The 14,687-nt window shown below is 39.1% G+C and overlaps 1 protein-coding gene across 1 annotated transcript; it reads right to left on the reverse strand.

Moving 5' to 3' along the window:
- Positions 1–214: 214 nt before the first annotated feature.
- DLEU7 (deleted in lymphocytic leukemia 7) lies at positions 215–13,668 on the reverse strand. The gene is given in 5 exon segments (XM_060193514.1): positions 215–404; positions 9,366–9,472; positions 12,787–13,078; positions 13,080–13,345; positions 13,492–13,668. Coding segments are annotated over 5 exon segments (1,032 nt in total).
- Between the last annotated feature and the right edge of the window lie 1,019 nt (positions 13,669–14,687).

Below are 14,687 nucleotides of genomic sequence, written 5' to 3' on the forward strand. Positions count from 1 at the left end.
GTCTTTCCATTTCTTGGTATCATTTTCTATTTCCTTGAATAACATGCTATATAATTCTATAGGGCATTGATGCCACTGGTCAGACAGCTCTCTATGATGTCAAGTCTCCCTTTATTGTCAGTTGAAAACATCCATTGTCCTTCCAGCTAGGAAAGTAAGGTACCCAGTTCTCCTAACCATGCTAGCTATGGCTTTGATTTCAGTGTACTTGAACTCACACATCTGAGAGATTCTGTAGGATCTGTCTCAAGGAAGCACAGGCTACCACATTAACATTTGAAGGAAGATTATCGAGTGACTGAATGAGCTTCTTGACTGTTGTCTTCAAACACTGATGGGCAGCATTCAAATCTCTGTCAAACTGCTGTCCTTCGATTTGTAGAGCCGAATGACTGCAGATGTTTCTAACAAACAGCAAATACACATAAGAGTTAGATATACAAAACCTTTTTTTGTGTACCAAGATTCACACCCCATCTCTTCTTATGAAAGCATCCCAGTCTTTCTTTCAGAGAATTGCTTTCCTCCACCTTTAGCCTATGTCTTTTGACTGAAACTAACTCCTCTCTATATTTCCAGGGGTTAGGCCATGGGAGCATTTCACCCCTTGCCTACTTGGATTGTCCAGTGGCAGACAATATTAGGTGTTAATTAACCTAATATAGGTCAGTAAGCCATAGCCCCAGAATATTTGCTATATAGAGAAAGTGAACTCTTTAATGGGCTATTGGAAAACATCTTGTCATTGTACAGGGAGAAGCAAATGAGAGTGAAACCCACACAGAATCAAAGATAAAGAGGGAAAAAGAGTGAGTCTAATTACATTTTATCAATTTGTAAAAATCACTATTAAAATCACTAATAATAGGAGGTAGGCATTTGGTGCGCTTGTTGAGCACACATATTATAGTGTGCAAAGACCAGGGTTCAAGCACCCAGTCCCCATTTTCAGGGGGAGAAACTTTCATGAGCAGTGAAGCAGTGCTACAGTTCTCTCTTTTTTCTCTCTCCATTTCCTGTCTCAATTTCACTGTCTCTATCCAAAATAAATAACAAATGTTTTTGCAAAAAAGAATAAATCTTTAATATAAAATTTCAAAGGAAACAAAGAAAGATCAGATGAATTTATTTCAAATTTTGCAGTGCCAGAAGAACCTGATATTTTAAGTTCTGGAATAGAAAGATAAAGACAGTACATTCTCTTTACTCAATTTTTCACAAGCTATGACACTTCTTGGTATTTTTCTCTTTAAAGCATTCTTGTTTCCCCACCCTTGAATGTCATTCATCTTTGGTCTAGATATCAATAGGCTACTTGGATATTCTGTGTTGCAGTGTATGGAGTAGTTTATGTGACTGAACCACACAATTTAGGAATGAGAAGTGGAGGGAGGGCTGGGGGGTGACTCAGGACTAGTTCTGGACAGTTCCCTTGATGTGGTTCCACAAGAACCACATCAAGGGAACTGTCAGCTTGCTTTACAGAAATAATTTAACTCCCAATTCCAAAGTAGAGGGTCAAAGTCAACATGCAAAGGGAAATTCAAAATAGAAGGAGTTACTGAAATGTGTGCTGACATGTGCTTATTGGCCAGTCTGCAAAAGCATTCAAACACCTCCCCCCCCCCAAAAAAAAAGGATTAAAATTCTTTAAAAATATATTTGTAGGACTAAAATCTGAAGTCAATTTCACATTTACTATAAAGCATGAAATAAGCCTTCATTTGGGGAAATCATACATATAGTTAAATTCTATTGCCTAGTTGTACTGGTCCCCAAGGTCTTAGATAAACTACAGATGAGCGCTGTAGAGTCTCCTTATTTTACCATTTTAGTACAGTACTTCCTTTTAATCCTTTCTCAAATATATTAACAGTTAAAGAAAACAAATTAATAGGACTAGGCTTTCTATGGGACTCTTAAGTCAGGGAAGGGAAAAATAAAGCAGGTTGTTGTTTCTTTTCCTTTCTGGAAGGTATAAAGGCCAAATTTGGATCAGTAATCATGGTCTTCAGCCAAACTTTCACAATTTCTGCCACAGAAATCAGGGGTCAGAAGTGAGAACCATAAGGCAATAGCATGTAAAATGATGTTTGGGTTTTTGGTAGACACTCAAATAAATAACCAATATTAATGATCAAACTTATAGTGCTTTCTTCATTCAGTGACAGCTTATCTTCCCAGCTGTTTGTATTTAGCAAGTCCCAGAAGCTTCCAGAAATGATGTAATATCCTACATAGGGTTTTGAGCACTTTTTCCAGAGTTACAACATGAGGATTTAGCAATCTAAACGCAGGTTTTGGAACTTCTAAAGACTTCCATAACTTCAGATTTTTAGTATAAAATGTATTGATTTTGCATCAAGAGATAGTTCTTCCAGTGAAGTGTACATTTCACTATACACAGAGATGCAGGTTCAAACACCTAGCACCACATAAAAGTGCTATGCAGAAGAGAAGTTTCATTAGCAGTGGAGTGGTGTTGTGGTAGCTCTTCTTCTCCCCTCCCACTCTGTTTCTGAGAGTGGTGGAATTATGTAGACACAAAGTCCCAACAACTGGCAACAGAGTAAAAAGACATTTACTGATATTTTGGTCCAAACTGATAGTCAGAATTCACATTTTTAATATTTGCTAGTGAAGCTGCTAGTTATTTTCTTATCAGTTTTTCCTTTTTGTTATTTTTTATTGAAGTAGCATGGTATTGTAACATGCAGATAATTTCAGGTGTACATTATTATAAATCAATGTCTGCATTTACTATAAAATTGGCCTCCTTTACCAGACTTACTAACCTTTGCTTTTCTCCTCTGGTAGCCAGCAATTTGGTTTTGTTGTTGTTGTTTGTTTTAATTTTTCTTTCTTTCCTTTGATAGGCCAGTGAGAAGTTGAAAGGAAAGAGGGAGATAAGGAAAGATATAGCTGTGGCACTGCTTCACTACTTCTGAAGCTCTTCCCTGCAGCTGCGGACCATGAACTTGAAGCTAGGCCCTTGCCCTTGGTAGTGTGTGCTTAGCCAGATGTGCCACCATCTGGCCCCAGCAATTTGGTTTTATAATCTTAAAGCTTATTTTAATTTTACTGTGTTCATTCATTGGTTTTGGTTATGTATCGTGAGAGAAGTTATATAGTGTTTAGTTTGCTGAACATAGCACCCTTTAGGCCCATCCACATTGCTTCAAGTGGCCGGCTTTTGTCTTATTTTATCTTTTTCATAGCAGGTGAGTTAGACAATTACCTGAGGATCAACTAATCTACAATGATAGTGGTCTAATTTACACAGTTATAATGAACCAAGCATTATCATGTCCCCCACTGCATGATTGACTATTTTGGATAAAAGGCATCCAAAAAACATCCATTCCTGATGTTTTTAAATATTGTATCAGCTAGTTAGGGCCACGAAACACATAAACCATATATTAGTGTCCAGTGAAATGCAATGAGAACTGTGGTGAAAACATGAAAAAACCCAAACCCTAGAGAAAAACAGACATTTATAAACTCTAAACCACTGGCTTTTTACAAGTTCACCCTGATGTGTCAGTCCTCTCTAGACTATGCTTGTGTGGTTGTCCAAAATTTGCTTGACTCCACCACAGAAATTCAGGTACATAAAAGGCAAGTCATTAGAGGGGCTCTAATTTGAAATTAATTTCTCCCTAATTTTCAACTGAAATCTTCCATGTAGTAGGCAAAATGATGACTTCGCAAAGGTGTCCTTGTCCTAATTCCTACAATTGGTAAATTTGCTACCTGCTACAGCAAAAGGAACTTCTCAGCTATTAGGACTGACTGGCCTCCAGGCAACTACACAAACCACTTCATGAGCATTGAACTTGCCACCAAAGCCCTCCCTGACTCCACCTATTTGATAGATCATCCACTGTCAAGTCATTTTATCTATGGAATGTTCTATTTTATTGTCTAGAAAACAGAAACCTTACTAGATATCATTTGGAGAGGTTGTGAACATCAAATTAACTCATGAATATGCAAGCTATTTGTATTTATAAGCAAGCTCTATTAATCTAAGATTATGAATGTAGTACCCTGCCATATAATAAGAGGTCAGTAAGAATCAAGGAGGAAAGGAAGTATGGGGGAGAAACCAAAAATATGTTCTGTAGAAACTTACGATATAACTGGAAAGATAAAATCTGTTTAAAATTCTCACATTACCAGGCTCAAAGACCAAGGTTCAAGTCCCCTCACCACCTGCAAGGGTAAAGTTTCATGAGTAGTGGTGTAGGGCTACAAGTGTCTCTCTTTCTGTCTCCCCATGTCTATTTTCTCTCTACCTCTCACCCTATATCAGAAAGAAATAAAATAAAAAGCTACCAGAAGTAATGGAGTCATCAGACAAGCACCAATCTCAGTAATAACCTTGATGACAGAATAGTAACATAGAATAAGATTAAAAGTAAAAGAAGAAAAAAAAAAACATAGTCAAGTCCACCTCATATCCACCAGGGTGACTCTAACAAAAAACTGATACTCTATACTCTGCAGTGGGGATATATAGTGGTTCAGACATTATGGAAAACAATACAGAGTTGCCTCAAAACCTTAAAAGAGGGAGTCGGGCTGTAGTACAGCGGGCTAAGCGCAGGTGGCGCAAAGCACAAAGACCGGCATAAGGATCCCGGTTCGAACCCCGGCTCCCCACCTGCAGGGGAGTCGCTTCACAGGCAGTGAAGCAGGTCTGCAGGTGTCTATCTTTCTCTCCTCCTCTCTGTCTTCCCCTCCCTCTCTCCATTTCTCTCTGTCCTATCCAACAACAACAATAACAATAATAACTACAACAATAAAACAACAAGGGCAACAAAAGGGAAAAAATAAAATAAAATAAATATAAAAAAAATTAAAAAAAAAAAACTAAAAACAAAAAACCTTAAAAGACAGAATTACTATATGATCAAATAACTCCACTTCTAGGTACATATTCAGAAGAATTAAAAACAAGATCTTGATGAGGTATTTTTGCATCCATGTTCATAGCAGTATGAGAACAGCCAAAAGATAGAAGCTACTCAGTGTCCATCATGAATAAATGAATAAAAAACGTGATACACACACACACACACACACACACACACACACACACACACGGCATTTGGTTATGCAAACAGATTCTCTCTCATGCCTGAGGTTCCAAAGTCTCAGGTTCAATCCCCTGCACCACCATAAACCAGAGCTGATTAGTGCTCTGGTAAAAAAAAAAAAAAAAAGAAAAGAAAGAAGAAGAAAAAAGGAAAGCAACACACCTAGGCAAGGTGTGACTGTAACCCCTCTTCTAAAATTTAAATATCAAAGACCAGGGCTGGGAAGATGAGGCAGCACAATGGTTATGCAAAAAACTCTCATGTCTGAGGCATCAAAGTTCCCAGGTTCAATCCCCAGCACCACCACCATAAACCAGAGCTCAGCAGTGGTCTCGGTCTCTTTATCTCTTTGCCAGATGTTGTGATGACTCAGGTGAGATGACTCCTGTGCACCAAAAATGTCTGCAAGATAATTGCTTTATGATCACATTGAGTTTTTTAATTAATTTATTTATCTTTTATTGTCACCGTGGTTATTTCTGGGATTTGGTAGTAGATGACTTAAAAATTCATTTTCCTTCTTTCTGTTTTATTACATGATAGGTCAGAGAGAAATTAAGAGGGAAAGAGGAAATATACAGAGAGAGAGCTGCAGATCTTCTTCACTGCTATGAGGTGCCCTTCCCACTCACTGCAGGTATAGAGCTGACGCTCAAATCTGGGTCCTTGTGCATGGTAACTTGTTGGTTGTGCCACCACCCAGTCCCCAATCACATTTTTAAAAATTTTATTTATAAAAAGGAAACACTGACAAAACCATAGGATAAGAGGGGTACAACTCCACACAATTCCTACCACCAGAACTCCATATCCCATCACCTCCCTTGATAGCTTTCCTTTTCTTTAACCCTCTGGGACTATGGACCCAAGATCATTGTGGAATGCAGAAGGTGGAAGGTCTGGCTTTTATAATTGCTTCCTCATTGAACATGTATCAAAGCAAGGACTGCAAAGCTGAATAAAGGCAAGAGACTGGCATATTGTAATGATGATTCTTTAGTCACTATCAGCCCACCCCATCAGCTGGGGCCCTAGCCAGGGAGTCCTGAGATTCCCAAACAGACATGATGGGCCTAGACCTCGAATAAATCCCTCTCTCCTGTTGGGCTGGCTTCTCGAGCAGGAGTCAGACGACCAGGAGTCAGACGACCAGGGACTCATGGCTGAGCTGTACGCAGTATCTCTTTATTCATGAGGAACGCAGCGCAATCTAAACCAAGCTTAGCTAAACTAAAACTAATATACTTGCCAAGTAGGGTGTAAACAGGATGTGATGTAGATAGGGTGGAAAGAAAAGTGACTGGTGAAAATCAGGGTGTGACAAGGAGAGGGGGCGGAGAAGGCAAGAATTCTACAACTGAACCACCAATGCCCTGGAGGGAGGGTGGTGCTTAGTTAACAGTGGTTATATAAATAGAATACAATGTTAAGCAGGAGGGATTAAACCAAATGAAACAGAAGGGGTTTTTAGAAGCAGAATTAGAAGCATACCAACAATCTCCATTGCTACTGGCCATTTCTATCAGGAACAACACAATACACCCCTTTGTGTGCCCCCATAGGACCTTGCCCTCAACTTGGATCAGCAGTAGAAAATGTTCCATCCTCTGAAGGCAGGCTGGACAACATACTCTACCGTCCACCTGAGGAAAATGGGTCCTGATATTGGGGCAGCTTGGAATGTTCCTACTCATGACTACAAAATACGAGCTCAGATCTAGAGGGATGCAGAGGTCACATAGGCTCCTAAACTGAATATGGGCCCCAGATGACATCAAATCGATGGGGTTTACATTCAACAATATTTATACACCTTTCCCATATTTGGGAGCTACTCTCTTCCCTGATCCAGCTTTCTGGTCTTTTTTCCAGCCATGACATCATCTCCCTAGACAAGAACTTGGATCCACTTGCATATCAGATTCCAATCACATTTTTTATTGAGGCTGAGAGGTAAGTTACAACATTCAAATTGGCAGTGATCACATCCCAATTGAAAACATGCCAATTGGCCCATATCTCTTCCCTGCAGCATAACTGAGAGTGTTTTGTCCATCTGGAAGATACTTCAAGTATGGAACCTTCTACACTGTGTCAGGTAGAGTCAAATCCTAGCCTTCCTAGTTGGAGTCCCTCCCTCCTCTACTGTGTTCTCTCTTTACCAGTGTAAGGGAGGTCTCACTTGTACTTTTCTGCATTATCCATGTTGTTTACTGGAAACACACACATGTGAAATCTTTCAATAATTGAAATGAACCTGCAAAGTCTAAAAAGTCTTAGTTTCTTACTGAAAAGAAATGCTCCCATTATAATCAAAAGCTTGAAGACAAAAAAGACTGACAGCAGTAATCAGTTTCAAAGTTTGTTTTCTGAAACCAGGATAAGAATAATAATTATTTAATTATTATCTACAAAGGATAATAAAAATACATTATTAATTTATAGGTTCTGACAAGCAGGTAATTTTAAATACTCTCCAAAGAAGATTGCTTTTTGTTTGTTTATTTTTACTTACCATATCAAAATCACTTCTAGATACATAAACTAAAATCAGTTCATATTCTCTTAACCATTGGCTTTAATATAAATGGTTTCTTTTCAAATAAATCAGATCTTGAGCTATATTCTCTTGTAAGGGGATCCAAAGTCTTTTTTCCCACACATCTCCCCCTCATTTTTCCCTGAATGTCAAATCTTCTGTATAGAGTGTTAAAGAAGAGAGTTCTCCCCTAGCTTTCTGTGATGGGGCCTGACTTTAGTTAACTTCACTCTCCACTAAATCTGTTCAGTGCTACATTCTGCAAAACACAGGTCTCTCCACTAGACCTACTGCAGTCCTCTATACTAGGTGTATCCATAAAGTAACAATGTCAGTTTTCTTCTTTAGAGGGATATTATGGAAACTATTCTATTGGAAACAATATATTAGATATTGTCCCAACTTCACTTGGTTCATCAGCATCTGGCTTTGAACTACAAATTCACAGGGCCAAAAACAGTCACCATTTGCCTGGACCCAAGATCAGTCTCCAATAGATATGCAACTGTGTATTATTAAAACACCCAGTGAAGAAAGAAAGTATCTACCAGTCACTATAAACACTACCACCCACAGGAAATTAAACATTTTTACTTGTGGTGTACCCAGTATAAATGCTCATAACTAAGGTTCCTTGTGCATTTGCTTTGGGTACAGTAACATTTTCATTAAGAAAGTCCAGTGAAAAGCACTTTGTAATGGATATAAGCATTTGATTCAGGTATGTTCACAAAACAAGCCCCAAAATTGTAAAATAAAGTCCTGCAACATTTCAACCAAGATATCAAACATAAGTAGTTCTGTTTTAGTGCCTTCCTAAAATATCTTTCCAATATTTTCAAAAATCTTCTATGTTCTGATTTTTATATCATATCCACATTATACAATTAAACTACTTCTAGAGCAGTTATCTGGCCTTTTTCTAACATTAAAGCACAATTTAATTCCAAATAAAGAGCAATCCCTGGCTGTGTCGACTATCATATAATCCTGAGTATTAAATTCTTCAAATGTATATTTTGTTTTAACATTTTCAAATACACAATTCCAAATTAATGTTAATGGAGCAGGGAGGCATTCATCATCTATGTCTTCCTTTGAGTAACTCAATATTCACACTTGCAGCTTGAAATGAACATTAGAGATGTCGATGAAGCCAAAGCCAACAGCTCTATATCAACTGCTTTTTCTCTGTAGGAAGAAATAAAGGAGGGGGGAAGGAAGTAAAGGAAGGAAGGAGGAAGGAAGGAAGGGAGGGAGGGAGGGAGAGAGGGAGGGAGGGAGGGAGGGAGGGAGGGAGGGAGGGACTACTGGACATGATGAAATAATTGGTTCCAGAATTAACTAACTGAAACCGGTGAGCTCACAGACAGATCTAATCTGCAATGGCAGCAATGTTCTGCCTCTGAAAATTGCCATCAGCTATAGTTTCCATGAAATTTGCTTCAGAAAAGAACTCTTGGAAGTACGAAATGTTTTAACTCTCAGAGGAAAATAGATAAAACTCAATCAGAGTGACTTCATAATTGGTTTTAATGATTTCTATGTGGGTTAGTTGTTTTCAGCAGATTTTAAATCGTAGACTGGCTTCCTGCTGGTATCTTGTACATTTTTCTGCTTCCCTTGCTAGTATTACTAGTGGCATGTGGGTTTCCTATATTTATGTAGTGTTTTTTTTCATCACTGTATAGAGGCAACCATCACATAATGACACAAATCACCCAACAATAAGTACTGAATTGTGTCCCTTCGAAATTTCTATGTTCATTGCAGCATTATTCACAGTATCCACAATATGAAATAACTCTAAATGTTTGTCAGTGGATGACTAGGGAACAACAAAGTTGTGGTATATGTAGATGATGGAATACTACTCAGCTAGTGGGGAAAAAAAGATGAAATCATGCCTCTTGCAATATCATGGATGAAGCTTGCCATGCTTATACTAGGTTACATAAGTCAGGAAGTGAAAGACAATTACTAGACATTTTCACTCATTTGTGGAATATAAATAACCAAAGCAAATAAACAGACAAAATACAAGAGAAAAGTACTCTTAGTTCCTGAGAAATACTGTTTTTACTGAAGGGAAAGGTAGAGGAGTTATATAGAAGGAGGTCATGTTATTATTTGATGGCACTAGAATTTTGGTGGTAGGTGTGGTGAGACTCACACAGAGTTATAAAGTTGTGCTCCCAAAATGTTATAGTATTAGACAATCAGTGGTAAATAAAATAACTGTATTTGTAAACAGCATCTTTGGAAGCAACAGGAAATATCTATGTAAATGCAGATACACACTTGAGTGTATATATATATATATTTTCATACATATCTGGTTTTCTTCTACAGTTTCTGACTCACAGCCTCCCAAAGCCATGGAATTGGCTATAGATAGTGATATGTTAATGAGGTAACTTTGAAGGAAATACTGGTGTATGTGGAACTGGTTGCCAGGGAAAATAGGAGTAATATTCCTTTGCCTGATTTCCAGGGAGAGAGAAGAATGTGAAGATAGAGTTCAGTTGCTAGTAGCCAGTGATTGACTCAATCATGCTTAAGTAATAAAGCCTCCAGAAAAAAACTCAAAAAGGGGACCCAGGAGATAGCATAATGGACATACAAAAATAATTTCCCGCCTGAGGCTCTGAAGTTCTAGGTTCAATCACCCAGCACCACCATAAACTAGAGCTGAGCAGTGCTCTGATAAGAAATAAATAAATAAATAATATTTTTTTTTAAAAAAAGGAGGATGGGGTGTTCTAGAGAGTTGTTATTGACATTTACTATGAGTAACCACTAGATAAGGTTTGATAAGTTTTATCTCATTAACTCTGAAAATTTAGTTCTATACCACTATCTCCATTTTATAGATAGGGAGACTGAAGTATATGAAGACAAAATAACTAACCCAAGATCTGTGGAAGGAAATGACAAAATAAATATAAAATACCCTGTGGGATCGCTGTTTCACTTTAGGGTCCCCAAAAACTCATCTGGGCTTCAAACTTAATTCCTCCTCTCTAGCAAATAACACTATAGAAAACTACTTGCCTTGGGAAGAGCTTCACACACTTCCAAATAGTACACACATATTCTTCCCATTAGCACAAATCTTTCTGAAATAATTTTGGCCTCTAAAATTAAACCATATATTCTGGGTCCGGGTGGTGGTGCACCTGGTTGAGCGCACATGTTACAATGTGCAAGGGTCCAAGGTGGAGCCTCAACTCCCCACCTGTAGGGGAGAGCTTCACAGGTGGTGAAGCAGGGCTGCAGGTTTCTTTCTGTTTCTCTCCCGCTTTATCTCCCCCTTCCTCTCAGTTTCTAGCTGTCTCTATCCAATCAATAAATATAGTTTTAAAAACCATATGTTCTTAATTGAAAAATATAAAAAGTACTGATGCAATTTTTTTTCACTTAACACTAGTATTAATGAAGTCAAGTCTGCATAAACAGACCCTAGAAAGACAGTCTCTTCAAGTTTAAGTGTTTTGTAATCATTCTTCTACACTTTCTTCAAATAGCAAACAAAGCAAAATTCCACTATCTTGGCCAGAAAGAAAAAAATCCAAAAATCAACTTCTGGTTGGGTTTTTTGTTTGTTTGTTTTCTGTTCTTAAAATATTGGCTGTTCACAGGGGGCCCTAAACGCATTACTTCCCTGCAGATGAATAGCACTCTTCAGTAGTAATAAAGCTGAATATCTCTGTTTTAATGAGCACTCTGGAAATTTCTAGAAACACTGGCAGTAACACATCCAGATATCTGCAAAATTTGCTTTCTACAGGGAAGAAAAGAAACTGTATAGGTGAAGGAAGCCTTGGGTATTTGGAGTAAAGGTAGTAAATTCAGAAGAGGATATAAAAATGAAAAAGTCCAGAAGCAGATGAAAGATTGGCTCCAGTGCTTAAGAGAAATATTTTACATTTGAGGAAAAAAAACAAATGATATTTCTTTACTGGAGACAAGTAAGAGAATAGAAGTACAGTCTTTTAAATCTTAGGGAGAAAGGTATTTTTGTTGTTGTTGTTGTATTGATGAAATTTAAAAATTTTATTAGTGATTTAATATTGATTTACAAAATTACAAGTTACAGGGATACCACTCCCACCACCAGAGTTCTATTTCCCCATCCCCTGCATTATAAGCTGCAGCAGTTCTCCTAAAGTTGCAGGTTCTTCCTTGGGAAGAAAGGTATTTGTATCACATCTCCATCCTCTCAGTAATGGAGAGGTTTGCTTGAAGAAAGCTTGAAGAAATTGGAACATGTTTAAGAAAAAATAAAATCAAACAGAATGGGCTAAAGGGACTACCAAATAGAAGGGATATCATGTTAAGCTCAAATGGATGACTTACTGGGGTCTCTTTCACGACAGAGGACACCATTGCTCCTGAGCTAGGTCAGGTCCCTTCCTGACCAGACTTTTTTTTTTTTAATTTTAAAAAGGAGACATTAACAAAACCATAGGGCAAGAGGGGTACAACTCCACACAATACCCATCACCAGATCTCTGTATCCCATCCCCTCCCCTGATAGCTTTCCTATTCTTTATCCCTCTGGTAGTATGGACCCAACGTCATTGTGGGATGCAAAAGGTGGCTTCTATAATTGCTTCCCCGCTGAACATGGGCGTTGACTTGGACCAGACTTTCATCCCACAACCTTGCCTCCCATGTTTTACCTAGGGTGCAATCCCAGTCACATACACTTCAGTCTGCAAATCAATCCTAGTCCTCAGCATAATACACACAGGCCTTTTCCTGTCTGATCTCACCTACTTAGCTCTCCAGCATAATTTTGCCTTCTTCCATAGTGATAATAATTTTACATTTAACAAGACCTATGGCCTTTTAATGTTCTGGGGTCATGGAGCATATGGCTCCATTGAAATATTTTTGTTGTTGTTGTTGTTGTTGTTGTTTTGTCTGGAGAGTACATAATCTTGTTTAAAGGTTACCTCCTTCAAGAAACCTTTCAGGATCACCTTAGACCTTATGTAAAACTGAGCAATAGGTCTCTTCTTTAGTCCCCAGTAATGAATTTCATATCCTTCTAACGTCACATAGCACTCCTTATTTCATAAATTCTAAAATATAATTTTTACTTTTGAAAAGTCTCTGAAATGAGGGTCATTTTACAGTCAATATTGTGTCAAAGTTGAATTGAAGGAGTCTCATTTCTTGGCAGTACCAAAAATAATGTATTACACTTATAAGCACTGATGAAAAATAACTGGAAGGACCACTCATGCTGCAGGGGGCCCAGCAGTGTCCAGCTCGGAAGTAAAAGTCGCTGACCAGCTCGGAAGTCAAGTCCATTGAAGAAGCCAGCGCGCTGCGTATGGTCCTCTAAGCCAGGGTGCAAGGCCGCGGGCCCCAGGGGATGGGTAGTAGTTTCGCAGCCCCCGCAGTGCCATGGACCACCTCCACCTTTGCGACTCCTCCAACCCTAACCCCTCATCCCTTGATCCCCTCCACTCACTGCTCTTGGCTGGGTCCACCAAGGGCCTGAGTGATTTGCCCTGGCAGCTTTCAAGTGATCAGGATCTTGAGCGCTCCCGGGCACCCCCAGACCGACCTCCCACCCCCACTCCTGCTACAATAGCTGCAGGGTCTGCAGAGCCACCATTTGGTGACTGATGGAGGCCACTAAGAGTGGAGGGCTGCCCGTGGCCTCCGTGAGGCTTTGATGGTGGGACTAGTGGGACTGCGAGCCAGGAAAGCTGGAGAGTGAAGTTTCCTGGGTCACATTTCCGAACCTGCTGCTCCTCTGCCTGGGTATCTCTCGACTTGGAGGCCCCTCCTCGCCCCAGGCCCTAAATTGGTGACCCTTACTGGTCCTACCATCCCGTAAAAGTCCAAGGCAGCTTGTGGGGAGTCAAGGTTGCCTGAAGCAATGCTCCTTGGGAACTTGAGAATCAGCCAAATGCTGACCTTAGTTCTTCCTGCTCTCCAGGGCTTTCCTGGGGAAAACGTGGCTTTGTGCAGTTGCATCCATCCACAGAGATACCCCGCCCCCATCTCCTTTGAATGATGTTTATGAGAGACCAGGGGGCTGGAGATGGGGGGCAAGGGGACAAGTAAAAGACCCACCAGAGAAAGAAGTGTGTCCTGTATTAGGAGACCCAACGTGGCCACACGGAGGTCCTCCCAGGGTTCGTCGTATTTCCAATGAAAAGAAATTTTCCCCAACAAGAAAAACACATGCTTAAAGTGAAAGGATGGAAAACTATCATACAGGATAATGGACCACAAAAAAAGGCAGGAACAGCTATCTCATCTCTGACACAATAGACTTTAAATTAAATAAAGTAATAGAAGATAGGGCAGAGGGTAGATAGCGTAATGGTTATGCAAATACACTCTCATGCCTGAGGCTCCAAAGTCCCAGGTTCAATCCCCTGCACCACCATAAGCCAGAGCTGAACAGCGATCTGGTTAAAAAAAGTTAAAAAAAAGTAATAAAAGATAGGCAAGGCCATTACATAATGATTATAGGATCAATCAACCAAGAAGATTTAACAATTATTAACATCTATGTACCCAGTGAGGGCCCATCTAAATACATCAAACACCTACTGAGAGAACTACAAAAATACATCAATAGTAATACAATAATAGTGGGAGATTTTAACACCCCACTCTCACACTTAGATCAGTGAAGCAGAGAATCAACAAAGAAACAAGAAAATTAAATGAAGAGATGGACAGGCTAGACCTTCTGGACATTTTCAGAGCTCTACACCCCAAAAATCTGGAATACACATTCTTTTCAAATCCACACAGCACATCCTCAAGGATAGACCACATGTTAAGCCACAAAGATAGTATCAACAAATTCAAGAGCATTGAAATTATCCCAAGTATCTTCTCAAACCACAGTGGAGTAAATCTAACATTCAACAACAAACAGAAAATTATTAAAAGTCACAGAATTTGGAAACCAAACAACATACTGATAAAGAACTGCTGGGTCAGAGAGACACTCAAGCAAGAAATTCAAATGTTCCTGGAAACAAATGAAAATGAAGTCACAAGCT

Source organism: Erinaceus europaeus, chromosome 7 (assembly GCF_950295315.1).
Source record: "Erinaceus europaeus chromosome 7, mEriEur2.1, whole genome shotgun sequence".
Classification (NCBI taxonomy): Eukaryota; Metazoa; Chordata; class Mammalia; order Eulipotyphla; family Erinaceidae; genus Erinaceus; species Erinaceus europaeus.